Raw genomic sequence first — 26,328 nt, 5'->3', positions numbered from 1 at the left:
CTAAGAGACATTCTTTACACAAAAGATTCCACAAAAGCGGAAAGTGTCATTCCAGATTAGCCTGTGCGAACTTCACAAGCTAATAATGGACACCACTGAAGCCACATGCATTAAACCTCATTTTTCCAGATGGAGGCTCATTTATATACTTTGCATTTATATTTTTCAGACCGAACCATTGGTACCGGATCATCCCACGATAGCTACAATGACGACGAACCAGGGGTTGTGAGCCCATTTGTGCCGGTTCAAGGTCAACGAAGGACAGGGGGTGAAAGGTCACGGAAACCCAAACAACCTGATAGGGGACAGAACTCGTCAAAAGACAAAAATAATTGTAAACAGCAGTAGTTTCTGAATTGCATTTAACTGACTTGTCCACAGGTTGGCAAAATAACAATTAAAAAAAAAAATTGTCGTAGAATTAAAAAAAGAATGTATGCGTCGATGCCAAACAAGCAAAGTAACACTTGGATCTCCTTACTGTGAATTTTAAACGATTAAATTGTTTTTGGATAATTTTCAATTGAAATTGGTACAATAATTAAGTGTTTATATTGCTTTTCAATCTTAATGTTTAAAAAATGTGAATTATCGACATAACGCTTAAACTACTTCCTGAATATAAAACTACAATGTACCAGAATGTAGCTAATAGTTTTAAGATCGCATTTGTCATTCCATTTAAAGTTTCATATTCCATGAAGGGTAAAATAATGCTTGGTCAGTTTTTGTATAAAATGTTACTAACACAATCATGCAATTGTAAGCACCAAACGTCTCACAGTTCCATTTTTAAGGAACAGGGTTTTTATGTAATTGACTTCACTGTTGACATTTTATGAATTATAATTTATCAAAGTACAAAACAACTAGACACTGAATTGTTTAGCAGTTCAAGTTAAAGAATTGTATTGAAAAGAAAAATATCCATTTTCAATTCTGCTGCTGATTATTTGGACATATCAAAACATTCCATTTAAATTTATCTGGTGTGCCTTCAAAACAAGTTTCTTTACAAAGTATCAAATTTCATTTTTTCATGGATGTATAAAATAATAGTTATAATGATGATTCTGCTGCAATGATTTTTTGTGAAATGTCTTTCCAAGTTCTGAAATTCAAAATATAGATGGAGAAAGGAAAATGTATTTCATGAAAATATCTAACTTGAATTTCTGTTTGATTGTAATTAAGTAGTACTAAAAATGTTTATGAATTTTGAAAAAGAACTATATAGTATTACTTTTATAAACAGCAATAAAATTAAAACAAGAAATTTATGAATGAGATAATTTAGACAATTTGCGGGTTATTGTTACAGATATTTATAGTTGATTTTTTATACTTTTGCAAATACTCAATATGTGTAGTGTAGATGACAATGGTATCACCACCTTCAAGGTGGTTGCACAGGTTGCTAGACACAACAAATTATTATTAGACTAGAACAAAGCTTTTACATCGGTGATGGATTCCACATGTATTTCCATTTTCATTCCACGTAAGATTTTACATATGTAATTTTAGATGCCACACTATTTTCATGTTCATTCCACTTCAGATTTTGCAGATGTATTTTAAGCTTGACTGTTAATGAGACAGTACAAGCTGTATTACTCACCATAATGTGTCTTGTTCTGTGAAAATTGGGCAAAATGCATGTGCGTAAAGTGTCATCCCAGATAAGCCTGTGCAGTCCGCACAGGCTAATCAGGGATGACACTTTCTGCTTTAATGGTATTTTTAGTTTAAAGGAATTCCCTTTTTACCAAAATCTAGTAAAAGTGGAAAGTGTCGTCCCTGATTAGCCTGTGCGGACTGCACATGCTAATCTGGGACAACACTTTACGCACATGCATTATGACCAGTTTTATCAGAACAAGACACATATATTAGTGTGGACGTAATGCTCTTGTTAAGGTAAACTTATGGATACTTAAGGAACTTGGGAATATTGGATACTTATAGGATTGTACATGTGTCCTTTCTGTTACAAACTAGTCACTAAATGTTCTGTATATCAACCTGAAACTTCATAAATATGTGGTAATTGTGCAAGAGATTATTTTAGTGGATGTCAGGCTATTTGTTTCTGATGTGCTTTTGAACAAAGGGCAATTTTGGATACTAACATTTTTCTACATGTGTATTTTGTGTTGCAAGCAGTTTTCTGTGTAATAAAAGAAAACTATTCAAGTGATGTTTATACTTTGTAAAAGTGCAAGACATTATTTTGGTTGGTGTCACACTATGGGTTGAAGAGTAATGTGCCCTTGAACTTAGACATTTGATTCAATAAATCAATATGAAGCTTTTTGTCTCTATGTGTGATCAAAGTGTAGTAGCAAACGAAAAAAAAAACAAAAAAAATTAACTGATAATTAAGTTTTGTACCTGCTTAAAATGAGTCTTTGCGGGGCAGTTGGTCATCTTTCATAACTGTTCTGGTTTTAACTGTTATACTTACTCTACCGGTATTCAAATATATGTATTGCTATTGTTTTGGTTATTTTCTTGACAAAACGAAGTTGTGTTCAATATATATAAGCACCATGGTTACCATTGTTTGAATTTAAATTACTTGTATACATTTTAGTTCACTTTTAACTGAATGTATGCCTTGACAACACTTTTTTATGGCTTTATATATCGTTCACCTTACTATTGGGCCTTCTATGTTAATATGCTGGCGCATTCCATTTCATTCCAATTGATGTTTTGCTGAAGGAAAAAACTGAAATAAATGGCTTCAAACCATGCTGTCTCGCAGGTAATGTCAGTACAACTTTAGATGTACATATTATTACATGTAACAATTGTAATGTTTATTTATTTTTTTCACAAATCGATGTGGATCCAACTGACTGTGAAGGGAGGCTTAAAGTTCCTACATGTCATCAGTTTGTCAGTCTGTGCTGCTTCTAGAGTGGCTCATAATTTCTGAAGTGTTGAAGGCATGCAAATGGAAATTTATTAAAATGATAAAGGGGCTTTCAGGGGAAGAGTAGATTTCAAGAACCGCAATTCTCCGCAGAATTTACAGAGTGATTGCCATTCAGTAAACTTTCTTGGTATAACTCCCTCAATAAAAACTTTACATTGATAGAGTATTTTAACTTCAACTCTTAACGACAATTAGTTTTAACTTGAAATTGTTGTAACATACTAGATATCCGGGGGTCAAGCACCAAGTAAATGGTAAGAAATTAACCCTACACAAAAATAAAACTAGACTCAGCATAGTTCTTGTATGTAACTTTGTTATTTATTGATTGATCCTTTTTATGCCCCCGAAGGAGGGCATATAGTGATCGCACTGTCCGTCTTTCCATCCATCTGTCTGTCCGTCTGTCTGTCACACTTTGCATTTAGGTTTAAAAAAATGCTCATAACTCTATGTCCATTCAGATGTAACATTCATATTTGGTATGCATGTGTATATGGACAAGGCCTTTCCATAGGCTCACAAATTTTGACCCCTTTGACCTTTACCTTGAACTTAGGGTCAGCATTTAGGTTTCGAAAAATGCTCATAACTTCTATCAAAGCGCTTATCGGGGGCATCCTATGGAGACAGCTCTTGTTTTTCATATTATAAACATGTTTTTACAGAAAAAATAGTATTTATATACAAAACGGATATTTGTTGGTTGATATAGATTATTGATTTTAATTCATGACTGAGCATGGAATCAAATACTGATTGTTCATGACTGAATTAAAATCAAATGTCTACCACAAAATAACACCTTTATTGTATGCTTTCCCAAGGTTTATTATAATATAAAAAAATCTTAAAGTAAGGTGTTGAATGGAAAATTAAGTGCAGAATCATAAAAATGATGTTATTTAAAAAAATGTTGAGGCGGGAAAACCCAATGATCAGTTGTGCGTACAGAGTTCATTACAGAAACTTGTAGTTCTAGTGCTGTGAAAAGTAAAAACTGTCCATAATTTTGACTGTTTAGGACAATTAAATATCCATTTACCTTGAAACAACAGGAAAGTATATGATAATTTTGTTATGTGTTCAAAGGTTGCTGAGTTTATACTTATTTTGATTGCATGGTATTCAAATAGTATATTTTTACTATAAATTGTATATTTTATACACTTGAATGGTAGTATTTGTTATGTAACTGATTATAGGTAGGTTTGGAACTTGTGCAAGAAGACGTGACCTTATTGCAGTGTTTATATACGTATCTTTATATTCATGTGGATGGCATAGGTTATGTAAATGATCCTCCCTCTGGGAAACGGGGCTTAATGCATGCCAGTGAAGTGTCGCTCCATATTAGCCTGTGCAGTCTGCATGACACTTTCCACTTTAATGGTATTCTTGTTTTAAAGGACATCTTCTCTAAATGAAAGTCCAGTGTAGTTTAATGTAGGACGTCACTACGCTCATCCATTAAGCCCCGATTTTCCCACAATGTGATGTATATCTTTTATTTCTGCTGAGCTGTGTTGTCTTTTCAAGGATAGAGAACATTAACCCATTTATGCCTAGCGTCTAGAAAAAAGGCCTTGGCAAACAGCGTAGACCCAGATGAGACGCCGCATGATGCGGCGTCTCATCAGGGTCTGCACTGTTTGCTTACAGGAATTTCTGTAAGAACTATTCTAAATATAGAAATAAATATACTAGACATCCATAATTTTGGAAATATATTGATCCAATTAAGAAGGATGGGAGAGTCCACTAGGCATAAATGGGTTAAGACGCTTCCTGAAAACTAATTTGAGGAAGCGAACCCATAGTTTGATAATACACTTTGCAATTTCTTTTATTGTCTGTTTGAATTGTGTGTGCATTTTCACACGAATATATTAGCAATCATGATTGTACACAATACCTTTAATACCAGAAATATATTGGTCCTTTGTGTATTAATTGTAAAAAAGGTTTTTTATGTTTTCTTTGATCACATATACACAAAAAACACAAATTAACACAGTGTTTTTCCTTTTTTAAATTAGAAAATTATCAAATTGATAATCTTTGATTAAATGTTAATTGTTAGTATGTTTTTGTTAGTTAAATCTACTCTGATCAGATCAAATTAAAAAACAAAAAAACTATTAAATCTGCCACTTTTCTTTTTATGCCCCCCTTCGAAGAAGAGGGGGTATATTGCTTTGCACATTTCGGTCGGTCGATCTGTCGGTCCATCCACCAGGTGGTTTCCGGATGATATTTCAAGAACGCTTAGGCCTAGGATCATGAAACTTCATAGGTAGATAGATCATGACTCGCAGATTACCCCTGTTGATTTTGAGGTCACTAGGTCAAGGTCATGGTGACCCGAAATAGTAAAATGGTTTCCGGATGATAACTCAAGAACGCATATGCCTAGGATCATGAAACTTCATAGGTAGATTGATCATCACTTGCAGATGACCCCTATTGATTTTGAGGTCACTAGGTCAAAGGTCAAGGTGACCCGAAATAGTAAAATGGTTTCCGGATGATAACTCAAGAACGCTTACGCCTAGGATCATGAAACTTAATAGGTAGATAGATCATGACTCGCAGATGACCCCTATTGATTTTGAGGTCAGTAGGTCAAAGGTCAAGGTGACCCAAAATAGTAAAATGGTTTCCGGATGATAACTCAAGAACACATATGCCTAGGATCATGAAACTTCATGGGTAGATTGATCATGACAGGCAGATGACCCCTATTGATTTTGAGGTCACTAGGTTAAAGGTCAAAGTGACCCGAAATAGTTAAATGGTTTTCCAGATGATAACTCAAGAACGCTGACGCCTAGGATCATGAAACTTCATAGGTACATTGATCATGACTCACAGATGACCCATATTGATTTTCAGGTCACTAGGTCAAAGGTCAAGGTCACGGTGACCCGAAACAGTAAAATTGTTTCCGGATGATAACTCAAGAACGCTTTTGCCTAGGATCATGACACTTCATAGGTACATTGATCATGATTCGCAGATGACCCCTATTGATTTTCAGGTCACGAGGTCAAAGGTCAAGGTCACAGTGACAAAAAACGTATTCACACAATGGCTGCCACTACAACGGACAGCCCATATGGGGGGGGGGCATGCATGTTTTACAAACAGCCCTTGTTTATAATTTAAAACTATAGTTGTTGGATAGTTACAGATTATTTCATTTGGTGTTGATGACATTATTCTGTTGAACAGCTTTGCTGTTAAGTTCATTTTAAACTTTTCCCTATGCAAGCTTCTTAAAAATAAAAATTAAAATTGGAAAGTTCCTGTTTTCCAATTGAAGAACAATTACTTTGAATCTCATTTTGATTTGCTCAGTCAGATGTTAACAACATACCTGTTAGTTTACGTGGTTACGATGATGCACTAATCACTCAGTAATGTATACATCACATACACAGTTGAAATACCTGTTAAGTTCTTGTGAACAGTGAAAATGAGTGTGTAATTCAACATTTTTATTACTGAATAACCCTCACCCTTGTTACAATTTAATTATAAAAATACATTGAGTAACGTGCATTATTTACCATTTCAGAAACTATTGTTTCAACTTCTATTTGCAGTAATATCATTGCTTTATTTTAATATATTTAAACTCAAAATGGTGTCCTTTTCATCAAACATTTAATTAGCAAATGGTCTATATTCGTTTTGATTGTGCATTATGTTTTTTGTTGTGTAATAAACACTAAATTAAAACTTATCTAAGCAAACAGAACATTATTAGGAATTTTTGGATATTGAAAAATGTACTCCTTAAGACATGTACAAAGGCTATTCATTTTATTTATGTGCAAAATTTAAATTCATATATATTTTGTCAATTGTAATTATTTTCATTGTTATTGTATAAATAACTAATCAAGCAATTCACATTTGAGCTGCACAGGTATAACTTTGTTGATTTATATTATATTTTTGTTAATAAACATGCTTACTGACCATGCCTGTTCTGTTTTGTTGCCATGACATTTGCCATCAATATTCACCTTGTGAGCATTCTGAAGGCCACCTTTATTTCCCCAATTTTTAGCTCACCTGATTGCTCAGGTGAGCTTTTGTGACCGGTCTTTGTCCGTTGTCTGTCCGTCGTCCACATTTGGTTTGTAAACACTCTAGAGGCCACATTTCTTGTCCGATCTTCATGAAACTTGGCCAGAAGCTATGTCCCCATGAATTCTCGGTCCAGTTCGAAACTGGGTCGTGCCGAGTCAAAAACTAGGTCACTAGGTCAAAAAAAGAACAAGAGGGCCAAGATGGCCCTAGTTCGCTCACCTGAGAGGAGTCGGTTCATTCAATCTTTACCAAATGTCAAACTTGACCTAGATATTGTCCAGACAAACATCCTGGTCAAGTGTCATCATTATTGAACCAAAACTCTGGCATCTGGAGTGATTTTGTTTTTGTAAGATTTGACCTTGTGACCTATATTTTGAGTAGACCCCCCTTACCAAACATCAAACTTTGCTTACAAGAGATGTGTTTGTCAGAAACACGATGCCCCCTATTGCGCTGCTTTGAAGCCATATATTTGACCTTTGACCTTGAAGGATGACCTTGACCTTTCACCACTCAAAATGTGCAGCTTCATGAGATACACATGCATTCCAAATATCAAGTTGCTATCTTCAATATTGCAAAAGTTACCGCAAAACTTTAACCAAGGTTTAAGTTTTGTGACAAAATGACAGAGTCACAGAATGACGCACAGACAGGCCAAAAACAATATGCCCCCGATCATTTGATCTGGGGGCATAAAAATAAATATTATGACCAAGATTCATAAAATCTGAAACAAAATTGTGACTCTAGAGTGTTTACAAGGATTTTGTATAATATAATGAAAATTTTGACAATCTAAGGGCAATAGTTATGGCATTAATTATGCGATATATATAAAACCAATCTTTTCACCAAGTTGCATGATGATTGTGCAAAAAATGTGACTTCTAGAGTGTTCACAAGCCTTTTTTTACTATATAAATATAAGAAATAAGAAAACTGCCCCCCCCCCCCCCTGGCAGCCATGTTATTCAACAGACCGGAACCATTTTCAAACTCAACTCTTATATCAAGCAAACAAATGTTCTGACCAAATTTCATGAAAATTGGGCCAAAAATGTGACTTCTAGAGTGTTCATATGTTTTCGCTATATACATATAGAGAAAAATGCCCCGCCCACTGGGAGCCATGTTTTTTCACTGATCTGGACCATTTTCGAACTCGTCCGAGATATCAATAAAACCAATGTTTTCACCAACTTTCATGATTGTGCAAAAATTGTGACTTCTATATTGTGTTTACAAGGTTTCTCTATAGCCAAATAAGGAAACTGCCCCCCCCCCCCCCGGCAGCCATGTTATTCAACTGACCGGAACGATTTTCGAACTCAACTCTAATATTAAGGAAACAAATGTTCTGACCAAATTTCTTGAAAATTGGGCCAAACATGTGACTTCTAGAGTGTTCACATGTTTTCACTATATACATATAGAGAAAATGCACTATAGAGAAAAATGCCCCGCCCACTGGAGGCCATGTTTTTTCACCGATCTGGATCATTTTCGAACTCGTCCGAGATATCAATAAAACCAATGTTTTGACCAACTTTCATGATGATTGGGCAAAAATTGTGACTTCTAGAGTTTACAAGGTTTCTCTATAGCCAAATAAGGAAAACTGCCCCGCCCTCTGGAGGCCATATATATATTTATATATAAAGACTAGTAGTCTCCATCTTTGCACAATCATCATGAAATTTGCTAAGAACATTTGTTCTGATTTTATCTTGGCCGATTTCCAACAAGATTCTAAAACATCACGGAGGTCAGTTAAACCACTCACAATATTTCTGGGAGAGCTGGTTCACCAGCCCTATGTGCACATACTATCATCAGAAACTGAATAAACCCTAGTCAAAACAGGAATCCCTATGGAACAAATAAGTGTATTTCAAGATCTAAATGATTGCTCGCTTATTAAAATTGACACAATTATTGTATATATATCAGGACCTGAACAGGGAATATTGGGTTCACATTTCCTCATGAGAGTCTACATGTTTAACCATAAGCTATGCATACGTGTATGTGCAATTAGCATGAATACTGCTTATAAGAACCATAAGTTGAAAGATTTCATCAAAAATAAAAACAAAACATACATTTTTCAAGTGGTGCTGCTGCTACTACTATAACTTACTTCTACTACATAACTACATTTATTGCTAGTATTTGTTGTAAAATCAACACAGTAAAGATTGGTTTTATTTATTAAATAAATATAGCAGAAAAATTATAAGGAATGGACTAAAAAGTGTGTCTTCAAAAATATTTTATTTGGAAATCTAAATGCATTCAGTGAGTTCTGCTTTGATTCACAGGAACTCTGTCAAAAGATCCCAAATACTGTTAATATTTTTAAAATGGAAAAGAACCATACAAATCTTACATGCTATATTGCAAATATGTATTAAGCTTAAATATGAACCAAAAAATTAAACTAAACTAAGAAATCAACAATGTTTTTAAATGAACCATATAACAATAATATCCCCAATCAACATAACACTTGGTAACATAATTACAACCAATTCAACAACTGTATTATTCCCAATGTTTATATTTTTCACAACAAGACACAACCAATTGAATATAAACAGGACTTTTCCTTAACCCTTTCAGTGCTGGAACCGAATTTTGAAGGCCTTTGCAAACAGTTTGGATCCAGATGAGACGCCACAAAACGTGGCATCTCATCAGGATCCAAACTGTTTGCTATTCAGATAGTATTTTTTTTTTTAAATCGCAGAAATGCTAATTGTAGAAATTCAGCTGACGACATTTCAGCGGACGATAAATTTCCCAGCATGCAAAGGGTTAAAGCAGTTGGAAGAAAATCACTGCATGCATGCATAAAACGAGCAGCATTCTGCAAAAACTGGGCATATTGCATTAGGTTACAGTTTCATCTTCGCTAAGCTTGTGCAGACCCCATGGGATAATCAGGGATGACAATTTCCCTTTAATGGAAATTCCTGTTTATAGGATGTCACTTCTAAATGAAAATCCAGTTTAGGTTGAAAGTGTCGCCCCTGATATGCCTGAGCAGACTACACTGACTAATCTAGTACAACACCTAGCTAACATTCATTAAGCCCCATTTTCCCAAAACGCTGCTAAAAATCTTTATGCAGACTGCGCTATCTTTTTGGCAGCGGTTTCAGATGATTCTATCCTATCGGGTTTCACGATGTATCGTTGCTGGTGGACGAAGAATTCCTTCATTTTCCCGCAGACTGCGTTCGTACATTTCGGGCAGCGCAGAGTGTTCTGTGTGCTGCAGGATCTACCAGACTCCAGGTGCTCCTTCACGAGATTGGCAAGACCCTAACAACGACAACTTGACAATGTCAATATATGGGCCGCGTTCTAGGAAAATTGGGCTTAATGCATGTGCGTAGTGTCGTCCCAGATTAGCCTGTGCAGTCTGCACAGGCTCTCGGCTTGTATGGTATTTTTAGTTTCAAGGAAGTCTCTCCTTACCAAAAATCAAGTTAAGGTGGAAAGTGTCATCCCTGATTAACCTGTGCACGGGCTTATCTGGGATTACACTTAACGCACATGCATTAAGCCCAGTTTTCTCAGAACAAGGCTCATATTATAATCATCACTTATAAAGACCATGGGTGTGAAAAACAACCCTGATCTGGCAGGTTTGCACTGCAAATCACAAAAGGATCAATACTAATCCTGAAAACGATATCAACACGAGCAGTGCCCTGGGAAAACTGGGCTGAATACATCTGCATAAAGTGTTATCCCAGATTAGCCAGTGCAGTCCGCACAGGCTAATCAGATAAATACCTTTAGCCTGAATTGGATTCTCATTAAAAAGAGACTTCTTTTAAATGAAAGATTTAGAAAAGCGGAAAGTGTCATACCAGATTAGCCTGTGCAGACTGCACAGGCTTATCTGCAATAACTCATTGCGCATGTGCAATAAGCCAAGTTTTTCCAGAACTCATAATATCATTTCATGTGAAAATGGACCCCAATCGGCAAGATTTGCACTGAAAATTGACAAAAGATCCAAACATGTTGAAACAGACATTCGGATCCGAAACATAGGTTCCAAATGGTTTAAATTTAACATTTAATTTCAAATTAAAGGCAATTCAAACAGGTCAGTAAAGAAGACAGTCCTCAGAGCCCTCCACACTCATCTGAAACCTTAACCCTTTCCCCCACTTAGAAAGAAAGTGAAAATGACTATGTGCAAACAGCATTAAACCAGAACAGCCTGCATATACCCCAATGACACCACCAGCAATGTTTGTAAAACCCTAAATACTTAACAATGAACAAATCAAGTCAAAGACAAATTTCCATACATCTGCAACAATATACAGTCCAACCCCTATTTCCGGTCACCTCTCAACGCCGGTCGCCCCGTGTATGCTGCCGGTCTGTGCCACGACCGTTGATAAACACTATATAATGCACCCCTCTTTAGCGGTAACCCCATTTCTCCGGCCAGCGGCCAGCAATTTTGCATCCCAAATGTTAAATTTCCCCCATATGAGTGGTCACGCAGGAGTAAGTCGGTCATGTATATCGGCAAAATTACACAGACGCAACAGCGAAAAAATCAATACATACTTCCAGTCTGCAGTTTAGACTCTTTAGTACTGAAGCGTGACGTGTGATAAACATTTTGACAGCCGGTTATCAGGTTAAAAGCAATATGTGACCGTTTGATTTGTTTGTTTCCCCACGTGCGAATATCACCTATAATTACTGGAAAAGAGAATCTTAATGTATAATTAATTATTTGTAGCTGTTGAATCATAATATTTCAATCGAACCTTTATGACAATTATCGGCTAATTAAGTTTCTGCTCAGCGATTTGTCGCGATAATTAAGGTGTCTGTGATTTTAGAATTGAACAGTTGGCCATGCACTCATCAACTCCAGACTCCCTATGACCCAACTCCCTCTTAAGAGTCCACCCTGCTTTAGCAGCCAATTTGGCCGTTTCCCTTGACTGGCTGCTCAAGAGGGGTTGGACTGTATACAATCTATATATATAATAGGAAAAGTTCTTTGCAGTACAAAAATGACAGCTTCAACAACTCTTCATACCTCTATGAACACTGGGTTGCCGTTGGGGGCAGCAGATCTTTTAATGTTAGCACCAAGCTGGAAATAGAGCAAACAGAAAGAATTGAGCCTTGTAATGGGAAAACTGGGCTTTATGCATCAGTATGTGTGTAAAGTGTCGTCCCAGATAAGCCTGTGCAGTCTACACTGGCAAATCTTAGACGACATTTCAGCTCTTTTTGTATTTTTCATTAAAGGAAGTCTTATTTGGGAAAATCCATTTTAAGCGGAAAATGTTGTCCCTGATTAGCCTGTGTGGACTGCACTGGCTAATCTGGGACACTTAACGCATATGCATTAAGCCCAGTTTCCCAAGTAAAATGCTCATTTTATACATAAGATGCCACAGAATATGTAGGAGCTTTCGCCCTTGCAGGACTATTTGAATTTCACATAAAGCTCACAGGCTGTACTTACCTTTTAATATTTTGTCACATCATTTGGAACTGTGGTACATAAAAACACATCATAAATTACAGTATATAGAATTTCACAAAGAGTTGTTATTATACATTTGGCATGTAACATACTGGTGTCTTTGTTTCCAATTTTCCTTGAAGGACCCACTTCGAATTTCATCAAATACAAAACTGTCACAATATACTAGATATTAAGTTTAATAATTAAGGCACAGCAAGTAATTCTTCTAACTGACCTTATGCTTTCAAATAAGCATCACATTTAATACCATTACTATCAACTAGAAGGCCAAAAGCCTTAAGTAGCTTATCTTAAATGTCATTGAACAAAACTGTTATCATTTTTTGAACTCAGCCAGATGGCATCACAACAAAAGTGTTTAATGTTTAAAGCATATTTCTCAATGAGTTGGTCAACATGTGACATCTAGAGTGTTCAATGGTATTGGTATATAGCCTTATAAGGGAAACTGCCATGATGGTGGCCATGTTTTAAATGGACAGGAACCACATCTCACTTGTCTGGGAAATCATAAGAACTAATGTTTAGAGCAGGTATTGATGAAGATTGCACACGCAAGTCACCTTTGAAATATAAAGATTGGGTAATAAATAGAACATCTAGAGAGTTTAAGAGCTTTTTCTTTAATTTGTCCTAGTTCTCTTGCCCACAAGACCCAGTTTCTAAATCTAAGGAGATATCACAAGGAAAAGATGTCTGACCAAGATTCATGAACATAAGGCAATAAATGTGGCCGTCAGTGTTCACAAGCTTTTTATTTAATTACACCTAGTGACCTACTTTTTGACCCAAATGACCCAGTTTCAAACTTTTCTGATATAGCTTTTCGAACAAAGCTATTTAGAAATAGTGACCCAGTTTTTGACCCCACATGACCCTGTGTACTACTAGGGTGAGATATAATTGTAACATTCCAACCCACTTTCATGAAGATTGGGTAATAAATGCGGCCTCTTAAAAGCTCACAAGGTAAATATTGCTGACACACAGTGCATGAAAAACGACAGACGAAAGGCAATCACCAAAGATCACAATGAGCACATTGTGGTGTGATGAATTAAACACAAACCATATGTCTTGAAAAATTATTTGAAATCCTAAGACTGAACAGAAAATATTAAATACCACAATATTTTTTTATAAATGATTTCGTATTTATAACATTCAATAATTTATTTTACAAAATAATCAGTAGAGTGTAACCTTTTCTCCAAGCTCCTTTGCGTACTCTAGATCAAGCTCAAACAGAGTCTCAATGTGGTCGCTGGTGAATGCAATCGGGACCAGTAGAATGTTCTTCTTGCCCTGCTTGATGAAGCTCTCAATGGCCTCTTCTGTCTGAGGCTCCAACCACTTCAAAGGCCCCACCTGTAGGAAGACGGGGCTTATTGAATGTGATTAAAGTGTCGTCCCTAATAAGACTGTGAAGTCCTCACGCTAATTTGGGAAGACACTATCCGCTTTTAATTTGGAATTTTCTGGAGTAACCATGTGGGAAACTAGATTTGTGCTTGGAAAACAGGGCTTAATGCATTTAAGTCAAGTTGTCCCAAATTAGCCTATGCAGTCCACACAGACTAATCAGGGACGACACTTTCCACTTTTATGGATTTGTTCATTTAAAGGAAGCCTCTTCTAAATGAAAATCCGACAGTGTGAGCAAAAAATGTTATCCCAGATAAGCCTGTGCTCAACAACACACTTTACGCCCCTGTTGTTTTTAGAGAACAGCTCATTATAGGTAGGAAACTTTTAACCAGTGAATCTATAACATCAAAATCAGAATAAGATGCAACATTAGAAAAAGTTAACATTGTAGTTTTCAATTACACAGTTGTGTTTTAACAAAAGAGTACTATAGTTGCTGGTTGATGACCAGGATGATAATACCACAACAACTTGATCTTAACTTTAGGGAATCAACATAATAAAAAAGTCCTGCATTTTTTTTTAGGGAGGGGAGGGGGGGGGGGGGTCATTTTTTGACAATTCTTACAAGGGAGGACAAATTACCCATACATGTTTGGATCACTGGGAAAATACCTAGCATATCTACATGTTACAGTGATGATAAACTTGAAGTTTCAATTTCATATCTTGAGAAGTTTGGAAGTAATTTTCTTAACAACATTTTATGCTTCTGAGGGCCCATGGCTAAGTTCAACGGCACATAACTCATGAATGTGTGGACAATTGGGCATGAAAAAGAAGTCTTGGACGTCTCAAATTCATGGAGTTGACATATTTTAAGTTTCGATAACATCAAACTTTGTTCTTACTGCCAGTACCAGCATGGGTGAAAGGTCTACGAGGCGAAGTAGATATGGTGTCTGCCTAGTGACCGAGAGGTCGTGGGTTCAATATCCTGTGGAAGCATTCTTTAGATCTCCCCCATAGACAACAAGTACTGGTTCTACCCTGGAACAGTCTCCAGAGCCTTCTAATAAGCCCTAGACTTTCGATGCAATCTAGCTAAAATAAAAAGGTTTAAACTACCAGCATAAGTTGCATACCTTGGACTGCCAGACGAGTCTATAGGGATGCGTGTTACCGAGGGCATTCATGACGGCCGTTACCGTGGAAGCCACCTCCGTCGTGTATGGGTCACCTCGATCTTGGCTCTGAAACAAGCAATAGGAGCGGATAGCTGGTGATCTTTTATCTTGTACAGAATACTTAAGCCTCACTCTGGGAAAATGGGGTTTTATGCATTGCGTAGTATCGTCCCGCATAAGCCTTGCAGTCCACGCAGGCTTATCAGGGATGACACTTTCACCTAAACTGGATTTTTGGTAAGTAGATACTTCCATTTAACAAAAAACAAAACAATAAAAGAAAAAAGTTTTGTTTCTGATTAGCCTGTGTGGACTGCAAAGGCTAATCTGGGACGATACTTTACACACATGAACAAGATCTGTTTTCCTAGAGCAAGGTTCAATTGTTTTTTATTGGCTAAGCCATGTCATGTTGTGACTGAGTATTTAACCTTATCTTACGGTTTGAAGATTAATTCTTTTGTGTTGGCCAAGCCTGTGTACAGAATACTTGTAATTGTTTGTCTAAGCCATGTCAACTGCTGAGTGCTCCAGATAAGCTTTGTATCTGCCTATTTTACCAAATTTAAATGTTTTAAAATGCAAATAAATAGAATATAATTCGTATTAAAAATGCTATAATTTCAACTTTAATCGAAAATGTTTTGCTAATTTTCAGTATTTTCTTTTTGGAAATTATTATCGTACCTTAATGATGCTTTGATTCAGTTGAAAGTTTTTTTTGCAAGTGCCTGAATGATGTAGGACAAAAACAATTGAAGCCATTCAAATGCTCTTCGGACAAGATTTCAGAATAAATATGGCGTCCTACTACACATTTACAAAGACATACGTTCTCATCAATGTAACTTAATCTGGCCTAAATTGTGTCTTTATTTGTTAAGTGTCTGTACTTTCAGTTTCTATCAAATCGCATAATAAACATGTCTAAGAGAGGTCAAAAGACGTCTGCAATTGTTTCGCCTCCAAGTCTATCACAATTTTTTTTCAACAAAAAGAGCAAGATCTGCTGAGTCAGTATTGTCATCGATTGTTTTGGAAACCATATTTGCCAGCAGTTGAAAGTAGCGAGTTACCATCCAAAAATATAACGAAAATCCATGAGTATAACAACCTGTCAAACCTGGAAAAAGTCATATCCGTGGTTAAAAACTATGAATACTGACGGAACAGAACAGTTTGAAAATTGCATACGGCACCCAGTTTAACACATATATGCCTAGCGTCCTGAAAAAAGGACATTGCAAACAGCGTAGACCCAGATGAGACGCCGCATAATGCGGCGTCTCATCTGGGTCTACACTGTTTGCTTAAACAAAATTCTGTTAGAAATATTCTAAAAATAGAAATAAATATACCAGATATCCCTTATTTTGGAAATAACTTGATCCAATTTAGAAGGATGGGAGAGTCCAATTGGCATAAATGGGTTAATTTTTAAAATGTATGGTATGCAGTAGGAGCCCCTAACAAACAGCGATAGTCAGTTGAAAGACCATAAGTTAGAGAGTATGATTCAGCACCAGCATGTAAGGTGTGGTCAAGCTCTAAATAGAAGACAAATTAGGCTTATCCAATAAAACACACCTCTAAAAATAACTTCCACAAGTACTGGAAGTTCTAGCTAAGGGTATCTTGATTTAGTTAACATTTATATATAGTTGACAGTTACAAAGATTAAAGATATCAATTAACATCAGTTTGTTTAAGCTTAATTTAAAAAAATGTCACTTAACATCAGTTTGTTTAATTTTAATTTCATTATTTTAATAAAGACAGTTAACAGTTTCATTTGAATCAATATGAGTGTGCAGCTATGACACAAGTAAAGAAGCAACGGCTATAAGGTATGCATTTTTTTACTTATTTCACCCTATTTCCAAAATAAAATCACCCTAATTTCAAAATCAATGGGTGAAAACCGTATTTTCCCCAAAAATATCTGGGGCACTGACCTTCCAGTTTTTTTCCATATTATTGTCATCAATTATTAATTTACAAATTGTGGTCCTTCTTCAAAGGTAAATGTTGAACGATGTCATAGAAATAAACAAAATGACATAACAAAATACAGTCATGTGTAAAGCTAAGTTAAGTCCTGTCATAGCTATAATGTTGGCGAACTTAAGAAGGGTACTCCATAACATACATTTTGGTAAAAGAATGGTAATTTTCGAGAAAGAATGGTACCCCTTAACATAAGTTTTTTTACGCTTCTTTATACTGACCCATTTCAATGTGTTATGCTCTGACTATACTTTAAAATCATTATTATTCTTGAAATATTAATATTTGTTGATTTTGTGGGTTGACCTTTCCGTACATATAACACATACACCTAAAAAAAATGACTGACACAAATTCTTCACGAAAAAGTGACTTCTTAAAAGAACATGAAATTTCATGCACACAAATATAAATGACTTTACAGTATAAATATACCATAATTATATCATATCAAGCTAGACAGTAAGAAGTCTAAAACTAATGTTTTACTACAGAGGACAGATATATACTCTATTGAATAATATTATTTCAGAAATGGTGTTTGACAAAATTCACAATCCTCTTAAGTATCATGATGCATGCCCTAGTTTGAAATTTGTCAATCTAGAAAAATAATGGTTTTGTTTACTACAACAGATACATTTGACTCAGTACCACTTTAACTCACCCGTTGCGGTAGGGAATGTGCAGAAAACAGAATGACAACATCGTCTCGATCCTTTTGGGGGAATTTTAACAACTCTTCACGTATGTGCTGAACATGGGTCTGAAGAAATAATAACAAGTAAGCTTTAAATAAAGAAAGCACAAATATGTCAATAGGTTATATTATATAATGATTTAGAACCAATCATTTGTAAAGTACATTTTGTATAAGCATGGCCTTTAACCCTTTCAGTGCCGGAACCGAATTTTGAAGGCCTTTGCAAACAGTTTGGATTCAGATGAGACGCCACAGAACGTGGCGTCTCATCAGGATCCAAACTGTTTGCTATTTTGATAGTATTCTTTGAAAAAAATCAAAGAAAATGCTAATTTTAGAAATTAAGCAGACAACATTTTAGCAGAAGACAAATTTCCCAGCATGCAAAGGGTTAATCAAGTCTGCAGCCTGATAATACCAGCACTAGATGGGTTTTAACATAAACGTAAGTGTATAGTGTTTGTCAAAGATTGAATGGTCATAATTTGAAATTATTTACTGATAAATCTACTAATCATCTTATGTTTCTGTTGATTTTTCTTATGAATAAATGGCTAAAATCACAGTTTTCATCATAACAACATTATCATTTGAAAATTGACCTTTTACTAAAAAAAATTATAGCAACAAATTTTCAATGTTAATGTGATATGTCTTGACATTTTTATGCATTAACGCTTTATTTAATATTAACTGTGTAATAAACACAGTTGTCCCGAAGACTTATCTTTGGAAAAGACATATCCACAATATAATATTAGAGCTGACAAAAAATGAAGGGGCCATAATTCAGCCAAAACTGGCAGCTTTAATTGTTATCATAACGTCCATCTACACATTAACCCTTTGCATGCTGGGAAATTTGTTGTCTGCTAAAATGTCGTCTGCTGAATTTCTAAAATTAGCATTTTCAGAATAGCAAACAGTTTGGATACTGATGAGACGCCATATTCTGTGGCGTCTCATCTGGATCCAAACTGTTTGCAAAGGCCTTAAAAATTCTGTTTCAGCACTGAAAGAGTTAAGGTCATTTAGATGTGAAAGTTAAATCAAAATCTTCTATGGGGTCAAGCCAACTGTTTATAAGCTAAACTATCAATAACAGGCCTTTACCTGCCATATCTACAGGTCCATTAAACAGACCCATTACAAAAGAGCAATGCTAAAAAAATTAAATCCCAACTTGAAATTGTTTATTTTTTATTTACAAGAAGTGATTATGATTAGTTCAGACATTCCCAAAAGTGCCGGACCATCGGACCTGACCGACGTTTTTAAGACAGGTCCGATTGAAAATGCTATATTGCCGGCCCGAATGTCCAGTAAATAATAAAAGAGCAGAAGTTAATTTATTTCATAGAATATAAATCTGAAAATAAATGAGAGCTTTAAAGAAATATGAGCAGTAAAAAATACGTCCGATTTTTGTTAACATTCATAAAAAAGTGTATGCGCATGCACAACAAACACTTCCGAACAAATATGTCATTAGTTTTTACAGTTAAACGAAAGCACGTTCTGCAACTCAGATCATTGTAATGGGGGCATTAACCGTTTGTTCAGATCAAATGTACCCTATTCAGTGCATTTTCATTGATGTATATATATTTGTGGCCAGTTTATTGACATAATGTAGTATAATTGAGTAAATTCTGAGTTGTCAGATAATTTCGCGACTGTGAAATAGTTGTCAATGCAATTTCGTAATACCAATCAATTGTTGTGTGCTTTTAAAAGTTAATCTGTTTAATTATGTTATTGATATCCCACATGTGTTTGTAGTTTTAGATACTGCATTAGTTCCTTACAAGTAAAAATGTGATTTTTTGTGTAAACATAATTTATTGACATTCTTCAGTCACTGGCACAGTCACTTAACCCTTTAAGCGCTGGAACCGAATTTTGAAGGCCTTTGCAAACAGTTTGGATCCAGATGAGACGCCACAAAACGTGGCGTCTCATCAGGATCCAAACTGTTTGCTATTCTGATAGTATTCTTTGAAAAAAATCGAAGAAATGGCTAATTTTAGAAATTCAGCGGATGACATTTCAGCAGATGACAAATTTCCCAGCATGCAAAGGGTTAAATATTCCTATCAGCAAATATCTTTTCTTAATGCGGGGGGAAAAGGCCTAGCATTCAATTTCAAGGGGGGGGGGGAGAAACTTAAAATTTTGGGAAATTTCAGTCGGAGAGGTGATGTTTTGGTCCTATAAATCCCAGTCCGATCCTGCTAGTCTTGTAAGTCCACAGGACTGAATGTCGTGTGGACTAAAAATACTTTTGGGAATGTCTGTTAGTTGGTCTCAATTTTATTTCAATCACATAAACAAAGTATATTAATTTACTATAATATATCTAGTTGTGTTCTTATATATTTAATTATTGTAAAGAGTGATATAAATATATTAAATTAGTTTCTCCAAAATCTGTGGACTTTTTTCGAAATTCGGAATCTAGAAATTTTCCCAAAATGAACAGGAAAAGGTCTGAATAAACCTGCACACCTGAATCAGGCCCGGGTGGGTGGGCCACCTGTCAATCACGCTCCACGCCACCTGACTGACCACACCCCTCTTGTGGTAGTGTCTATAAATAGCATTGAAACTGCTTCCTGTCGTGGCACAGCTGTATTGTGGGTACTGGGTGAAGGCAACACCACGCTTGACACCATCCCTGTGTAAGAAATATTACCAATGAGTTATAATTACAGGGCTTTTTTTCTTGTCATTGGGGAAAGGCCTTAGCCTATTGATTTTGCGAATAAATATGGCTTAAATAGCTTATTTGGGAAACCGGAAAGATAAAAGCTGGTGAAAGTTTAGATTTAGGGGAAAACTACATGGTTTAAAGAAAATTTTAATTGGAGGCCTTTTATTGGCCTCTGTTATGTAGGGGTATATATACCTTAATTAAAGGTATACCATACTTTGAGCAAAATGTTAACATTGCAAATAATTCTCCATTGCACTAAAAAGGAGAAATCCGGTAGGCGACTAAGAAAAACTCAAATTTGAAATGCATAGAGTATTGTCATTTAAACGTTGAGTCCAGATAGGTATATGACACCTCAAATAACATGGCAACATGACTTAGTGTCAACTATTTCTTGGGTCTATCCTTATTTCTAAAGTCTATACATGGGCCAGGGAACAGGCCCTGATTATAATAGCACAAAATTAAGTCAACACATTGTTTGACCATTAACCACTCAGAAACAAACTTTGACCCATTTGTAGTTCCTCATAAAATTCAAAACTAAATTAAAAACCTTCCGTACTAGATTCATGTTTTACGGGCCTCATTTCCATCCCTAATATACTGAAAAGCAGCAAACTGACAGCATTAAACCTGAAAAGACTGCAAGTTACTGGCAGGCTGTTCTGGTTTAAGGCTAGTTGCATAAAGCAATTTTCACTTTGCTTCTGAGCGGTAAAGGTTTAATACTCACTTCTCCATTTGCTCCAGGGCATCTTCTGTGAGAGGGTTTACATAGCGGAAACCAATGTAGAACTTGTGTGGAGCTGCAAAAATAATGCAATGTAAAAGAGGCACAAGATCAAAGTACTTTGCGAGCAAAAACAACCATTTGTGAGGGTGTTCAATGCACTATATGCAAACAAAAACAACAATTTGTGAGGCTTTAACGCCCCTAGTTAGCAAGGACAATGTAACCTTTATGAACTTTTTTGATTAAAATAAACAATTCAACATTTTTAGTAATGAAATAATTGTTATTTTGGCCTTTAACATTTAACTGAAGTTTAATATCAATTGGATGAAAAGTGTTGCACTTAATCAGTGGAAACAAAAGTGTAATACAACTAACAAACAATTTTTTGTTTTTAAATGTATGTTATTTAAAAGAGGTTCCTTTAAATAAAAAATTCAATAAAAAGTTGCAAGTTTCATCTCTGATTAGCCTGTGCAGACCACACAGGCCAACCTGGGAAGACTCTTTATACAAAGGCATTGAGCCCTGTTTTCCCAGATAGAGGCCCCACCTGTCTCAGGGCTGATCCTGTCCAGGATCTCCACCATTCCCTGCCCCTGCAGGGTGGTCCACTTCTTGATGGGAGACCCGCCCCCTATCTCATGGTACTGCTGCTGGATCCTGGGTGTGCGACGCTTTGCTATTATGGGGGCCAGGCGTCTGAAACAGAATCAATAGGGGCTAGGTGTTTTAAAGAGAATGGAGAGGGGCTAAGACGTCTGAAAAAGAATGGATAGAAGCTGGGCGTCTTCAACAGAATATGGGCTCGGTGTTTGAAACAGAATGGACATGGGCTAGGCATCTGAAAGAGAAAGGATATTTGGATAGCAGCTAGTGGTCTGAAACAGTATTAATAGGGGCTGGGCATCTGAAAAAGAATCAATAGGGGCTAGGCGTCTGAAACAAAAAGGATAGGGGCTAGGCATCTGAAAAAGAATGGATAGGGGCTAAGTGCCTGAAAGAGAATGGATAGAGGCTAGGTGTTTTAAAGAGAATTGATAGGGGCTAGGCGTCTGAAAAAAAATGGGTAGGGGCTAGGCATCTGAAAGAGAATGGATAGGGGCTAGGCGTCTGAAAGAGAATGGATAGGGGCTAGGCGTCTGAAAGAGAATGGATAGGGATCAGGCATTTTTAACAGAATCAATAGGGGCTAAGTGTTGGAAAAAAATTAATGGGGCTAGGCATCTGAATATTTAGCTCACCTAAGCACAACGTGCTCATGGTGAGCTTTTGGGATCGCCTTTTTTCAGTCGTCCGTTGTGCGTCTGTCGTCAACATTTTGCCTTGTGAACACTCTAGAGGCCACATTTCTTGTCCGATCTTCATGAAACTTGGTCAGAACATTTTTCCCAATGATACCTCGACTGAGTTCAAAACTGGGTAATGCTGGGTCAAAAACTAGGTCACTAGGTCAAAAAAAAGAAAAACCTTGTGAACACTGTAGAAGTCACATTTGATGCCCAATCTTTATGTTACTTTGTCAAAATGTTTTTCTTAATGATATGTTGGTCGAGTTAAAAAACGGTTCCGGTCCGTTGAAAAACATGGCTGCCAGGGGGCGGGGCAGTTTTGCTAATATGGCTATAGAGAAACCTTGTGAACACTCTAGAAGTCACAATTTTTTATGTATCCTCATGAAACTTGGTCAAAACTTTGGTTTTATTAATATTTCGGACGAGTTTGAAAATGGTCTAGATCGGTGAAAAAACGTGGCTGCCAGGGGGCAGGGCAGTTTTCTCTATATGTATATAGTGAAAACATGTGAACACTCTAGGAGTCACATTTTTGGTCCAATCTTCATGAAATTTGGTCAGAACATTTGCTGCCTGGATACAATGGTTGAATTTGAAAATGGTTCGGATCGGTAAAAAAACATGGCCGCCAGGGTGGGGGAGCCATTTTCCTTAGTAAAAAAGCTTGTTAACACTCTAGGAGTCACATTTGTAGTCCAATGTTCATGAAACTTGGTCAGAATGTAAGATATCTCAGCTGAGTTTGAAAATGGTTCTGGTCCGTTGAAAAACATGGCCACCAGGGGGCGGGGAAGTTTTCTTTATATGGCTATAGTAAAACCTTGTTAACACTCTAGAAATCACATTTATAGTCCAATCTTCATGGAACTTGGTTCGAAGATTTGTTCTAATGATAGCTCAGCTGAATTTGAAAATGGTTCCGGTCCGTTGAAAAACATGGCTGACAGGGGGCAGGGCAGTTTTCCTAATATGGATATAGTAAAACCTTGTTAACGCTCTAGAAATCACATTTAGAGTCCAATCTTCATGGAACTTGGTCCGAAGATTTGTTCTAATGATAGCTCAGCTGAATTTGAAAATGGTTCCGGTCCGTTGAAAAACATGGCTGACAGGGGGCGGGGCAGTTTTCCTTATTTGGATATAGTAAAACCTTGTTAAGGCTCTAGAAATCACATATATAGTCCAATCTTCATGGAACTTGGTCCGAAGATTTGTTCTAATGATAGCTCAGCTGAGTTCAAAAATGGTTACAGTTTGTTGAAAAACATGGCCGCCAGGGATGTTGCAGTTTTCCTAATATGACTATATTAAAACCATTTTAACACTCTTGTTGTAATGAAGTTGTTGGTGCACAATGATGATTATGATGATGATGATGATGATTATGATGATACTGATAATGGATTCAGGCATATTAACAACAACCCAAATATTAAATTATAATTATTGCATTACTCAAATAAATTATTGCCATGACTTCAGATTGTTATCTTTATCTTTTGCAGAAATTAAACATAGTGGTAAAACCAATAAAACAACAAGAATTGTTACATATGAATGTTATTTGTCCTTCCATTCCCTTATCCTACTCTCTCTTATATCTGTGCTTGCAGTCTTCCAGTACATTAGTGTTGATTGATGACTGTTTAAATAGCCTTTTGTGTAACACTCCTTGGAAATTGGCCCCAATTAACAGGGCATTCCTAAGACCTTTGATTGATGACAGATGTACACCATTCATAAGATTACAATTTGAAAGGTTTTAGGCCTACAGTTTTTAGTCAGTCAGTAGTTTGTGTGTGGTTATCAAAGATTTGTGATTTTAACAGGCTTTATTGTTGTTTCAATTAGAAATATCATTGCACGGTGAGTCTGAAAATTGTTCCAGTTGTTTAAAAACACTATGTCAAAAATGTTAACAATTTGGTAGTAAAAAAACACAATATTATATCACATCTTTTAAGAAGCACAAGCAACTATTTGGTTAAAAAGAAGTTGTTTTGGCAGCTGTTTTTGCAAAAATTATGTACTTATGCTACAGATTTGTTGTGCATTTAAATTACTAATAGTTGTTTTGATATGATAATTTTTCCAATGTCTTGTGTGTGTTTACTTCTATATTTGCACACATTTGTAACTATGAGATAGGTCGAGTGATGTTTGTACCTTAAAAGAAGACCAATTATGAATTTCTAGTACATATTCTCATACTCATTTACTTCTTTATAACCGACTTTGATATATGATATTATTATTATTATGCAAAATCAGGGCTCTCCCTGGCCCAAAAATTTCTGTAGCAAACATTTTAGCCAAATGGATTGTTTGTAGCCAAATTTTAGAAACTGTAGCCAAAGTTTTAGCAAAGCATTCGGAACCGCCTGTTGTTAGTATAGGCTACAGTAGTGTAAAAGAAAAAACAAAATCAAATAAGCTCAATTTCAAAACAAAAAGCTCATTTTGAAGTGTCAATATATATTTTTATTATGAACATAAATTATTATTGTTATTTTTAATATATTATTAATAATATAAAAAATATTCATGTATATACATTTAAATATTAATGATTGTCATTCTTTTTTATTACTTTTTGATTTTTCGTGTTTTGAAATGTTGTCTTTTTTCAACATACTACACCCAGATGTGAATGAATTAGATTTTTGAAACTGTATGCATATTTTGCAATACATCGTTTTTAATTTTGCATTATAATCTAACCACATGAATTCAGAAAGCCAAACATCTTTGAATGATCTATTATCAGATTTAATTTTTTTTGGACCGGGTCATAAGATTCGTCAGAGTCCAAAGGACGCTTATTGCCTATGGTCGCCATTATGGCAGTCACAATTTCCGAGACTTTCGCCGTAAATGTCAAGGGTTTTATACCTCTTCATCTATCGTCATTCACAATTGTAACGCATTTAGCCTTTAATCATTACAAACATTACAAACTTCTCGAAATTAAAATCAATTATCAACTTCTTTACTTACGTTCATTGTGTGACTAAGTTGATAATTCGCTAACGGCTTTTATTCAAATTGATTGAAATTGGCAGCAATCTTTAATTAGATGTAATTTTTATTTAAGCCGATACGATCAACGGTTACACCATTGTTTTGTTTTCACACCAGTCAGTTTCCTTTGTCTCGATATCCGGTTCTGATAGTTGTTAATGCAGACTGCGTATCAATTTTTCGGGTCAATAACACGGCCATGTATTGCTGTTTGCTGTTTATCAGTGTCTAAGGTTTGGAAATGAAGCCTTTAAAACTTGAATTTGGTAAGAAAGGTATTTAATTAAATGTTACTTTCTAAGGGACTACAAATGCGTCAAAAAACATATCTAAGTGTTAAAGGGTTTAATAACTGTCCTCATATTACTTTTATCCAAAACATAGCTTTGTTGCAACAGGTCTATTTTTAAAACATAAACACACACACAAAACTACTTATAACGCATATATGTATGTATCTGCTGAAGCAACAAACCCTTTCTTTTCACAAAACAACGTTAACAACCCTTGTTTAACGTTAAAACTACTCAGGTGAGCGACCCAGGGCCACCACGGCCCTCTTGTTTTTCGATAGGGCTAGACATGTGAAAAAAACACAAAGAAGTTATATACTATTCACGTTTTCAAGTGCACATCACTTAATTTAATATTCAAATCTGATATGCAACTTTTATCATTTATACATGGTTATCAATCCAG

The 26,328-nt window shown here is 35.8% G+C and overlaps 2 protein-coding genes across 6 annotated transcripts in view; one reads left to right on the top strand and one right to left on the bottom strand.

The window, feature by feature from the left end:
- LOC127832034 (trichohyalin-like) overlaps window positions 1-6,934 on the top strand; it is a 37,943-nt gene extending 31,009 nt beyond the window's left edge. For all 4 annotated transcript variants that reach the window (XM_052357172.1, XM_052357170.1, XM_052357171.1 and 1 more), the window contains exon 11: window positions 170-6,934. In XM_052357172.1, coding sequence (XP_052213132.1) covers window positions 170-351 — 182 coding nt within the window. In that variant the 3' untranslated portion in view covers window positions 352-6,934. The remainder of the gene's footprint in view (window positions 1-169) is intronic.
- Window positions 6,935-9,248: 2,314 nt separating this feature from the next.
- Window positions 9,249-26,328, bottom strand: part of LOC127832035 (ferrochelatase, mitochondrial-like) — a 23,876-nt gene continuing 6,796 nt past the window's right edge. For both annotated transcript variants that reach the window (XM_052357174.1, XM_052357175.1), the window contains exons 4-11: window positions 21,867-22,015; window positions 21,314-21,386; window positions 20,370-20,538; window positions 17,826-17,924; window positions 15,110-15,217; window positions 13,800-13,964; window positions 12,138-12,194; window positions 9,249-10,381 (exon numbers count right to left, since the gene is read on the bottom strand). In XM_052357174.1, the coding sequence (XP_052213134.1) occupies window positions 10,181-10,381; window positions 12,138-12,194; window positions 13,800-13,964; window positions 15,110-15,217; window positions 17,826-17,924; window positions 20,370-20,538; window positions 21,314-21,386; window positions 21,867-22,015 (1,021 nt within the window). In that variant the 3' untranslated portion in view covers window positions 9,249-10,180. The remainder of the gene's footprint in view (window positions 10,382-12,137; window positions 12,195-13,799; window positions 13,965-15,109; window positions 15,218-17,825; window positions 17,925-20,369; window positions 20,539-21,313; window positions 21,387-21,866; window positions 22,016-26,328) is intronic.

This window comes from Dreissena polymorpha, chromosome 5 (assembly GCF_020536995.1).
Source record: "Dreissena polymorpha isolate Duluth1 chromosome 5, UMN_Dpol_1.0, whole genome shotgun sequence".
NCBI classification, from domain to species: domain Eukaryota; kingdom Metazoa; phylum Mollusca; class Bivalvia; order Myida; family Dreissenidae; genus Dreissena; species Dreissena polymorpha.
This window is presented reverse-complemented; position numbering and strand designations above follow the sequence as displayed.